Raw genomic sequence first — 10552 nt, 5'->3', positions numbered from 1 at the left:
CAGGTCTCCAAACTCGTCATTAATAAATTCACCTCCATCATCAGTCAGACACTGAGCTGGTGCCCCAGATCCAGTCCCTGTCCATTTCTCAATGACTTGTCGAGAATAACCCTTTTGGCCTTGCCATGTATTATTGGAGAAAAACTAAATCGGGTTACCATTTAGTTACCATGTCTAAAGTTTAGAATGAAAGTATTTCTGTCTTTGTCCCATACCTTTAGATTCATGGCAACTGCCTCGTTAAAATCATGGACAAAGGGAATATTTATAATAGGGTGTGATGGCGTGCTCCTGTTCCTTTTGCAGATTTCACACTTTGCACTAATCTCTTTTAGAATAAAATTCCTACAGTGCACCAGAGTCTTTGAAAGGGCACCTTACCTCGGAATACTCCCCCGCCCTATCCCTGTAACCCCACTTGACCTTTTGAACACTAAAGGGCAATTTAGCAAAGCCAATCCACCTAACCTGCACATCTTTGGTCTGTGGCAGGAAACAGGAGCATCCGGAGGAAACCGACACAGACAGGGAGAGAAAGTGCAAACTCTACACAGTCACCCAAGGCCAGAATTGAGCCCGGGTCCCTTGCGCTATGAGACAGCAGTGCTAACCACTGTGCCACCGTGCCAGAGCCTTTTATATGCATCAACCAACCCGGTACCTTTTAGCAGGCTTTTTCATCTTTGACAGCAAGGATGAGCAGTTTGTCTGCAGCTTTGAGACTATTTTTTCTCTGATTCTTATCAGCTAATGCTATTAATCCTTCTCAAACACTCTGATCAGAGACGCCAGGTATAATTAAGGGGATATGATAGTATTCTGATGGAGTAAACTTCAGATGCAGTGACTCTCTAAAACCAATTGCCTTATCTTGCTCCATGTTCAGTTGCATTCATACCTTGTTCATGGAAGGTTTACTCAACAGAAAGGGTATTTCACTAGAAACTACACCAGTCCTGGTCAACTGCCTTACTCCAGCTATTTTACATTAAAGTCACTGAAAGAGTGTTGATTTAATGTCTTGACATCACCAAACTGAAACATGGAGAGCTTTCTTACTCCTGAACCTTGTGTCGTTCTTCGCCAGGAGGTGATCTTCACCAATCTGACCCAATACTGTCGAGGTGCAGGCACTAAGCAAAGGGCTTGTGAGGAAAGGTTGGACAGGCTAAGGCTTGTATCCCGTGGAGCTTAAGTAAGATTGAAACATATAAGATCCTAAGGGGTGGAAGTGGAGATGATGTTTCCTCTTGTTGGAGAATCTCGAACTGGGTCACCTTTATCATATATATTTTTATTAAGAGTTTTTCCGTTTTTACAAATAACACAACAAACCCTCAACTGGTACAGAAATCCTTCAGTGTGCATGAATACAGAAAAAGACAGGATTAAACTTGGTGCCTCCGTTTATACCGGGGGAAACGGTGAATGGATAAACTGGAGAAAGAGGGAAAAGTCAAAGCCACGAAAACAGGGTAACATGGTTCACGCCTTCACATGTAGCGATCGCTCATACAGCTAAAGAAAATCTAGGCTAAGGTTTCCAGGCCCTGCTGAGGTTTGCTCCAAAACAGACTTTCCCTCAATTCCAATCAGAATGAGGTGCCAGGGACACTTTGTGATGCATTTTTCTCAGATCATAGACCTGTCAGCACCTTTCCAGGGTCCAGTCAACATTCTTTACCCCCAAAATAAAGAAAAGGTACAGAAATAATTCACAAAACCTTTTGTCCGAAGATGGGATATTTTACATTCAACCACAAGATGCAACAAATCCCCAAAATTAAGTTCAGTAAAGTGATCATTATTCCATATAATATATATATTATATACACACGCAGCAAATATTCATACAATCGGTTCAGATTCTAATTGACATGGTCAGTGCATCCCTTCACACGGAGAACAAAAGGATATTGAAAAGTGTGAGGGATCTCAGGATAAAGCCATGAACGTGGCCCTATGGTGCACACTCTGCTCCATAAAGCAACCAAGGATTTTCCACCCTGCCAAGGCTCACAACACAACAGACCTCACTCCTCAGTGTAAAAGCAAGGATTATAGCACATAGAAAACACAGGTAAATACTGCACAGCCCTCATGTCATACAACCTCCTAAGGGCTGTTGTCACAGTGTAACAGGCAACAACACCTCACTGCTCGTATATCATACACTCTTGCCGGGCTAAAAGGCAATAACACAAAATCAGGAGTAAAGTCACAGAGGAACAAAGATCAGGATTAATGATGAACTGCAGAATAACATAACCATCCAGGGTGATTGGAAAGGCCACAGCCTCCAAGGATCATGGAGCAACAATCTGAATCCATCCAGAGTTCCCCCGAAGCCCCTGCACTTTCGCTATGTCGTCGTCCCAAAACGCCCGTAAACAATTACCGAGACGGGGCTGGTTTAGCACAGTGGGCTAAACAGCTGGCTTGTAATGCAGAACAAGGCCAGCAGCATGGAATGCCAGCGGAGGTGGTAGAGGTGGGTACGACAGCATCATAAAAGATTCATCTGGACATATATATGAACGCGTGGGGAGCAGAGAGAGGTAGACCTTGGAAAATAGGCAACAGGTTTAGATAAAGGATCTGGATCGGCGCAGGCTGGGAGGGCCGAAGGGCACAGTTCCTGTGCTGTAATTTTCTTTGTTCTTTGTTCCTGGAACATAACACACATCATACAGGTCAGGATCAAATAATTATGGCTTGTGCATCTGGATAATGAAGGGCAGCACGGTGGCGCAGTGGTTAGCACTGGTGCCTCACGGCACCGAGGCACAAGGTTCGATCCTGGCTCTGGGTCACTGTCCGTGTGGAGTTTTGCACATTCTCCCGGTATTTGCGTGGGTTGCGCCCCCACAACCCAAACATTTGCAGGGTAGGTGGATTGGCTACGTTAAATTGCCTCTTGGAAAAAATGAATTGGATACTGTAAATTTATTTTAAAAAGAGGATTAAAGGACAAGTGGTGCCAGGGCTCGCAAAAATGCAGCTGCCCCCCCCCCCCCCCCCCCCCCGCTGACGTGTCCCCGAATTGACTGTATTGAGCAAAAAGATGATTGACTTGACTTTTATCCAGAATAATAAACACTATAACTGGGCTGATGATGATCAGCAGAGACAGACCCAGTTCAATCCGAGATCTGATTATCAGTAAAATCCAATCAGTGTAGTTAGAGGTGAACTCACTGGTGACTCCGGACATGGGATAACTAATCAAATCCATTCCCACTTTCAGACTGGGTGCACCACCTCGCCCCGCTGTGAATTTGCTGGTGTACAGTCAGGTGAATAGTGAACCCAGTCCCACAGTGAGCATAGGTGATTGATCTCTCATCAGTGTGAACATGTTGATGGGACATCAGTTCCTGGGAACCTACAACACATCCTTCAATCTGTGCATTGAACCTGTCTATCCTCAGTGTGAACACAGTATTCCGGAAGGATGGCTGAATGAATTCATTCCTTCACTTGGAGCACGAGAGCGGATCTCTCCTCACTGTGAAGCCGCTGGTGTTTCAGCAGGATGGATGAACGAGTGAATCCCTTCCCACACACAGTGCAGGTAAATGGCTTCTCCCCAGAGTGAACCCATCTGTGTGACAGTAGGTCAGATGACTGAGTGAATCCCTTCCCACACACAGAGCAGGTGAACGGCCTCTCTCCAGTGTGAATTCGCTGATGTATAATGAGGACAGATGATTGTTTGAACCCAGTCCCACAGTGAGAGCACCGGAACGGTTTCTCGTCAGTGTGAAGACGCTGATGGTACATCAGCTCCCTTGTACTTTTAAAGCACTTCCCACAGTCTGGGCATTTAAAAGGTCTTTCATCAGTGTGAACTCTCTGGTGTGTCAGCAGGTGGGATGACTGAGTGAATCCCTTTCCACACTTGGAGCAGATGAATGGCCTCTCTCCAGTGTGAATTCGCTGGTGTGTCAGCAGGTGGCAGAACTGAGAGAATCCTTTTCCACACACTGAGCAGGTGAACGGTTTCTCCCCGGTGTGACTGCGCCGATGAGTTTCCAGGTCAGACGGGGATCTTAATCCCTTCCCACAGTCCCCACATTTCCACGGTTTCTCCCCGTGCGACAAGCGTTTGTGTTTTGACAGGCCAGTTGATCGGCTGTAGCCTCGCCCACACACAGAACACGTGTATTGTTTCTCCCCACTGTGAATGGTGCGATTTCCTTCCATGTTCAAAATCCATAAGTTGGGAGGCTCGATCTGATCCTGATGTGATGTTTGACTTTAGTTTTCTGACTCCAAATCCTCATCTTCTGATATCCTGTGAAATTGATTTAAAAGAGAAAAAAGGGAGTGAGAGAGAACCCACAAAAACACAAAGGTAGGTTGTGAAATTGAGCTGAATGATTCTGGTCATTTGTGGGGCCGGCACTCGGAAAACGGGACCATGAAAACTATTGAATTGTCATAAAAATCCAACTGGATTCACAGCTCCTTTTCCTCTAAAGATGGCAGTCATTAACTCCCTAACAGCAATGTGGGTGTACCTACACCTCATGGAACTGCAGCAGTTCAAGAAGGCAGCTCACCAGCATCTTCTGAAAGGCAGCTAGGAATGGGCAATAAATGATGGCCTAGCCAGCGACACCCACATCTCCTGAAATGAATTGATATTAAACCAGGCCGGTCTCCTGCTCCGGTGTGGGTAGAATGAGAATAAAATTTTCTCTCCTGATCACAGGAATCCTGAAGCCCCGCCCACTCTGTGATATCACCAACATGGCCTCGCATTCCATACACTACCCGCTGATATGAGGTGGGGGCCGTTTACCGTTGACCTGTTCCTGGGAAAAGGCCCTGAGCTGCTAACTCAAGCCCTGCAGGCTCTTATTCGGAGCTTGCGGCCTAAACAAAGTCTTTCTGAAGCTTTCCCAGCCGGAATGCGGCCCCAATTCTCCGCTGCCCCCGGGAAGCCCATTCCTCCCTCCGCCTGACCGACTCTCATCCGCGGCACAAACACTCCCACGCAGGGCTGAGCAAAATGACACTGCGCATGCTCCAGAGACCCTCCAGAACCGCACGTGCGCATTCGCTTCCTGTAGTCTGAATGGGACATATTCACACCCGCAAGGAATGTTGGGTAGCAAGAGCGCCATTGAATATCCAAAAAGGAAACAGAAGATCATTTTATTTATTTTATTTTTTTTTAAATTTTAGAGTACCCAATTATTTTTTTTTTTCCAATTAATGGGCAATTTAGTGTGGCCAATCCACCTAGCTTGCATATTTTTGGGTTGTGGGGGTGAAACCCACGCAAACACGGGGAGAACGTGCAAACTCCACACGGACAGTGACCCAGAGCCGGGATCGAACCTGGGACCTCGGCGCCGTGAGGCCACAGTGCTAACCCACTGCGCCACCGTGCTGCCCTAAAGATCATTTTATTAACCGTTTGAAATGCAATAATTGAAAACACATACCCATAAATCCGAGTGAATTTGCGCTCTGCTATATTTAATTTCTCAAAGTGATTTAAACCACCTGTTGGAAGACACTCAGCTTTTAAAGCTTTTTTCCACTCCCTTCCTCAAGAGGTGTTGGCTCTGGTTGTATTTAATTCCACCGTCACTGATTCTTCTTGCTTGCGCTCTCTATCTGAATAATCACTGGTTTTCTAGAATGATAGAGCATAGATGGAAACCATTCAGCCCATTATGCCTGTACTGACTCGTTGGAAGATCTATCCAATTAATTCCACTGTCCTGCTGTCTGAGTCAAAACAATGTGTGTCTGACGCTGTAGTATTGCAGGAGGCGAAGGGAAAGCGTTTTCCAGCTGGTTACTTCTCAGACACACTCATCCCTGTGGTTGAATAGTGCACTAAACAGAGATTAAAGGCTGACTCAAATATAGGCAAAATGTGCTGCAAAATCTCAGCAGGTCTGCCAGCATCTGTGGAAATTAAAAGTGTTTTGAACCCAACATGACATCTTCAGAATTGATCTGCCATAATCACAGAATCACACAGTGCAGAAGAAGCTCTTTGGCCCATCAAGTCTGCACCAACACATACAAAACACCTGACCTGTCGACGTAATCCCATTTACCTGCACTTGGCCCATAGCTTGGGACTGGTGGAGGGCCTGGGATGAATTGAAATGAAATGAAAATCGCTTATTGTCACGAGTAGGCTTCCTATGAAGTTACTCTGAAAAGCCCCAAGTCGTCACATTCCGGCGCCTGTTCGGGGAGGCTGTTACGGGAATCGAACCATGCTGCTGGCCTGCTTGGTCTGCTTTCAAAGCCAGCGATTTATCCCTGTGCTAAACAGCCCCTAAGGGCAGCGGTGTTGATACTGGGAGGAATAGGGTACGAGGGATTGGGACTGGGATGGAAGCAGTGTTGATACTGGGAGGAATAGGGTACAAGGGATTGGGACTGGTGGAGGACCTGGGATGGGCTGTGATGTTGATGAGTTGAAGCTTGCATTCCTTACCATCTGTAAGAAACAGGAAAAGATTCCTATTAAGACGTCAAATGATGCGAAGGATGAAATGAAACTGGGGACAGGGACAACTTTGAGAGAGAGAGTAAGACGGTGCTGCTGGAGAGAGATGTTGAGTGTCTTCATGTGGCGCCGCATGGCACTGATTGTGGCTTTCAGGATGCAGCGAGAGCAGCAGTTGGAAGAATGTTGTATACCCTGGTGGTACCTGTAATCCTGGAGGTTACATGCAGGGTGAAATCTAAGTTGAAATCCCCGTGGGGGAGACTTACCATTTCTCAATCAGTCCCAATCCCTCGTTCTCCATTTCTCCCAGTATCAACACCGCTGCCCATCCCAGGCCCTCCACCAGTCCCAATCCCTCGTACCCCATTTATCCCAATCCCAGCCCTTGCCGTGTTTTCATCATACCCACTGACCTGCCCCTCTCTGGGGCTGAGCGTGCTGTTCTCAGCAAAGGACTCAGCTTTGTACCCTTACGTCCCCACCTCAATGAATTCCGGGCTCGACATGATGTTGAACTCTTCTTTTGTTGCCTTCGTCTCCGTGCCCACTTCTTTGAGCAAGAATCCTCCCCCGTTCCACTGATCCTTTCATGTGCCTCCAACATTCTGCCTCCAAATGCACCCCCCCCCCCCCCCCCCCACCCCGGCCGGGACAATTACCTGCCCTCGATCTTTTCATTGAGAACTGACGACGGGACATTGGCTGTCTTAATTTTTCTGCCCCCCTCACCCATTCCAACCTCTCTCCTTCTGAACTTACTGCTCTTCACTCTGTCAGGTCTAACCCCGACTTTGTCATCAAACCTGCCGACAAAGTGGGTGCTTTTGTCGTCTGGCGCACTGACCTCTACCTCGCAAAGGCTGAGCGCCAACTCTCCGATACTTCCTCTTACCTCCCCTGGACCATGCCCAGACCACTGAACATCAAACCATTATCTCCAACACCGTTAGTGACCTCATTTCCTCCGGATGCCTTCCCCCTACGGCTTCCAATCTCATAGTCCCCCAACCCCGGACAGCCCGCTTTTACCTACTTCCCAAAATCCACAAAAAGGACTGTCCCGGCAGGCCCATTGTGTCAGCATGCTCCTGCCCCACCGAACTTATTGCCTCTTATCTTGACTCCATCCTCACTCCTGTGGTCCATTCCCTCCCCACCTACATCCGGGATTCCTCTGATGCCCTGCGTCATATTGACAGCTTCCAGTTCATGGGCCCTAACCGCATTCTATTGACCATGGATGTCCAATCCCTCTACACCTCCATCCCACACCAGGATGGCCTGAGAGCCCTTCGCTTCTTTCTCGAAAAGAGACCCGGACAATCCCCATCCACCACCACTCTCCTCCGCCTGGCTGAACTCTTTCTATCTCTCAACAACTTCTCCTTTAACTCATCTCTCTTTCTCCAAATCAAAGGTGTAGCAATGGGTACCCTCATGGGTCCGGGCTATGCTTGCCTGTTTATGGGGTATGTGGAACATTCCTTGTTCCAGGCCTATCTGGGCCCCCTGCCACAACTCCTTTACTGATACATTGATGACTATTTTGGTGCCGCGTCATGCTCTCACCCGGACCTGGAAAAAATCATCAACTTCGCTTCCAGTTTCCACCCCTCCATCACTTTCACCTGGATAATCTCAGATACTTCCCTTCCTTTCCTTGATCTTTCTGCCATTTCCGGCAATAGACTATCCATTAATATCCACTACAAGCCCACTGACTCCCACAGCTATCTGAACTACAGCTCTTCGCACCCTACACCCTGTAAGGACTCCATCCCTTTCTCTCAACTCCTTCACCTCCATCGCATTTGTTCTGACGATGCCACTTTCCAAAATGGGGCTTTGAAAATGTGTTCCTTCTTCCTCGACCGTGATTTCCCACTTACAGTTGTGGACAGGGCCCTCAACAGTGTGCGGTCCATCTCCCGTGCCACTACCCTAGCCCCCTCCACTCCCTCCCAGAACAAGGATAGAGTCCCCCTCGTTCTCACAATTCATCCCACCAGCCTCCGTATGCAAAGCATAATCTTCTGCCATTTTCACCAACTCCAGCGTGATGCCACCACCAAACACATCTTCCCTTTACTCCCTCTGTCAGCATTCCACAGAGACTGTTCCATCCGAGATAATCTAGTCCACTCCTCCACCATACCCAGTACCTCTCCCATCACCCATGACACCTTCCCATGCAATCGCAGAAGGTGTAACACCTGCCCCTTTACCTCTTCCATGCTTCACATTCCAGGCCCAAAACACTCATTCCAGGTTAAGCAGCGTTTCACTTGCACCTCTTTCAATCTCGTCTATTGCATTCGCTGCTCCCAATGTGGTCTCCTCTATATCGGAGAGACAAAATGCAGACTGGGAGATCGCTTTGCTGAGGATCTTCGGTCTGTGCACATTCAGGATCCTGACCTTCCTGTTGCTTGCCATTTTAACAAAAGACCCTGCTCTCAATGTCTTTTACCATTTATTTATTTCCTGCACCGTTCTCTTCTTTGCTTCCCTCTTCCCCTCCCCCCACACCTACAGTTCATCCTCTGATGTTAGTTTCCCTGCTGTTTGATCTTTCACATCTTTTTCCTCTCTGGGGACTGCCATTAACACTCTTTCACCTTGGTATCTGTGGCCATTAGCACCCGGTTTCCCTGGGTTTCTGTGGCTATGGCTCATCTTTCATTCTCACTCCACAGTATAAATATTTCCCACTCTCTCTGTCTGTTAGCTTTGACAAAGAGTCATCGGACTCGAAACGTTAGCTCTTTTCTCTCCCTACAGATGCTGCCAGATTTGCTGAGATTTTCCAGTATTTTCCCTTTCGTTTCAGATTCCAGCATCTGCAGTAATTTCCTTTTATCCTGCTTCAGACAGTGGAGGGTGGTTCACATCAGAGGATGGGGAGAGGGGATACTAAATAAGAGCTGACACTTTACACTCAAATCAATGAGGACTCTGATCTCTGGCAAGGAAGGAAACCCTGGCAGGTGGGTGGGGAGGATTCACAAACACCCGCTAGAGGTCCCAAACCCCTAATAAGACCCATTGGTTTTATTGTCAGTCTGCAGACAGGAGCTGGAGAACTGAACCCAGGCAGAGGAGAGGGAGGGAGAAAACTGGGAGTGGAGGAAAGAAATGGTGAGATGGGTTTGGATTTCAGCCAGGGAGGAGGGAGAGTGTGTGGGACGGGGATTCACAGCTATGGGGGAACAACAGAGAAACAAATGTTCCGGAGAAACTAGAATTGTCTCTTCAAAATTTCTATCCTATCCTGGACTGACAGTGATGACTTTTGTAAATTCCTTTTATAGATTGAGCGAAGAAACTGTAACAGCACAATCTCTGAAAAAGATTGAATCAGGACCTGAATATCAATGTGGAATGAGAAACAATTGTTCCATTTGAAAAAATATATTTAAAACATCAATGTGGCAGGAAAAGCATCGAGATGCACACGAAGCTGAATGAGAGTGTTCCAGTGAACTGACTATGAAAAGAGCTTTAACCAGTTACACAGACTGAAAAAACATCACACCATTCACAGTGGGGAGAAACCATACACCTGTTCTGTGTGTGGATGGGACTTCAACTGATCATCTAACCTGGACAGACACAAGGACACCTGCACAACGGAGAAACCGTGGAAATGTCGGGACTGTGGGACGGGATTCAAATGCCCATCCACGCTAGAAACTCACCGACGCAGTCACACCGGGGAGAGACCATTCACTTGCTCTGTGTGTTGCAAGGGATTCACCAAGTTATCCAGTCTCCAGTCACACCAGCTCATTCACACTCAGGAGAAACCATTTAGCTGCCCTTTCTGTGGAAAGAGCTTCAGACAGTCAGGCACCCTCATTACGCACTGGCAAGTTCACACAGGGGAGAGGCTGTTCACCTGCTCCTTGTGTGGGAAGGGATTCACAAAATCATCCAACTTGCTGACGCACAAGCAAATTCACACTGGGGAGAGGCCGTTCACCTGCTCTGTGTGTAAGAAGGGATTCAGTCGGCCATCCCAGCTACTGATACACCAGCAGGTTCACACTGGGGAGAGACTATTCA

The 10552-nt window shown here is 47.5% G+C and overlaps 1 protein-coding gene across 3 annotated transcripts; it reads right to left on the bottom strand.

Moving 5' to 3' along the window:
• Positions 1-3200: 3200 nt before the first annotated feature.
• LOC119961696 (zinc finger protein 239-like) lies at positions 3201-5012 on the bottom strand. Of its 3 annotated transcripts, none has more exons than XM_038788984.1 (2): positions 4528-5012; positions 3201-4297 (listed from the first exon to the last, which is right to left on the bottom strand). In XM_038788984.1, exon 2 carries the CDS (start codon positions 4204-4206, stop codon positions 3469-3471), a length of 738 nt encoding a protein of 245 aa, XP_038644912.1. In that variant the 5' UTR covers positions 4207-4297; positions 4528-5012; the 3' UTR covers positions 3201-3468. The 3 variants fall into 3 exon arrangements, with proteins under 3 accessions (XP_038644912.1, XP_038644911.1, XP_038644913.1); XM_038788983.1 differs by having other exon boundaries at positions 4566-5012; XM_038788985.1 differs by having other exon boundaries at positions 4808-5012.
• Positions 5013-10552: the final 5540 nt, after the last annotated feature.

The sequence above is a fragment of the Scyliorhinus canicula genome, unplaced genomic scaffold (genome assembly GCF_902713615.1).
Source record: "Scyliorhinus canicula unplaced genomic scaffold, sScyCan1.1, whole genome shotgun sequence".
NCBI lineage: Eukaryota > Metazoa > Chordata > Chondrichthyes > Carcharhiniformes > Scyliorhinidae > Scyliorhinus > Scyliorhinus canicula.
Note: the sequence above shows the minus strand (reverse complement) of the source record. Positions and strands in the feature narration are given on the sequence as shown.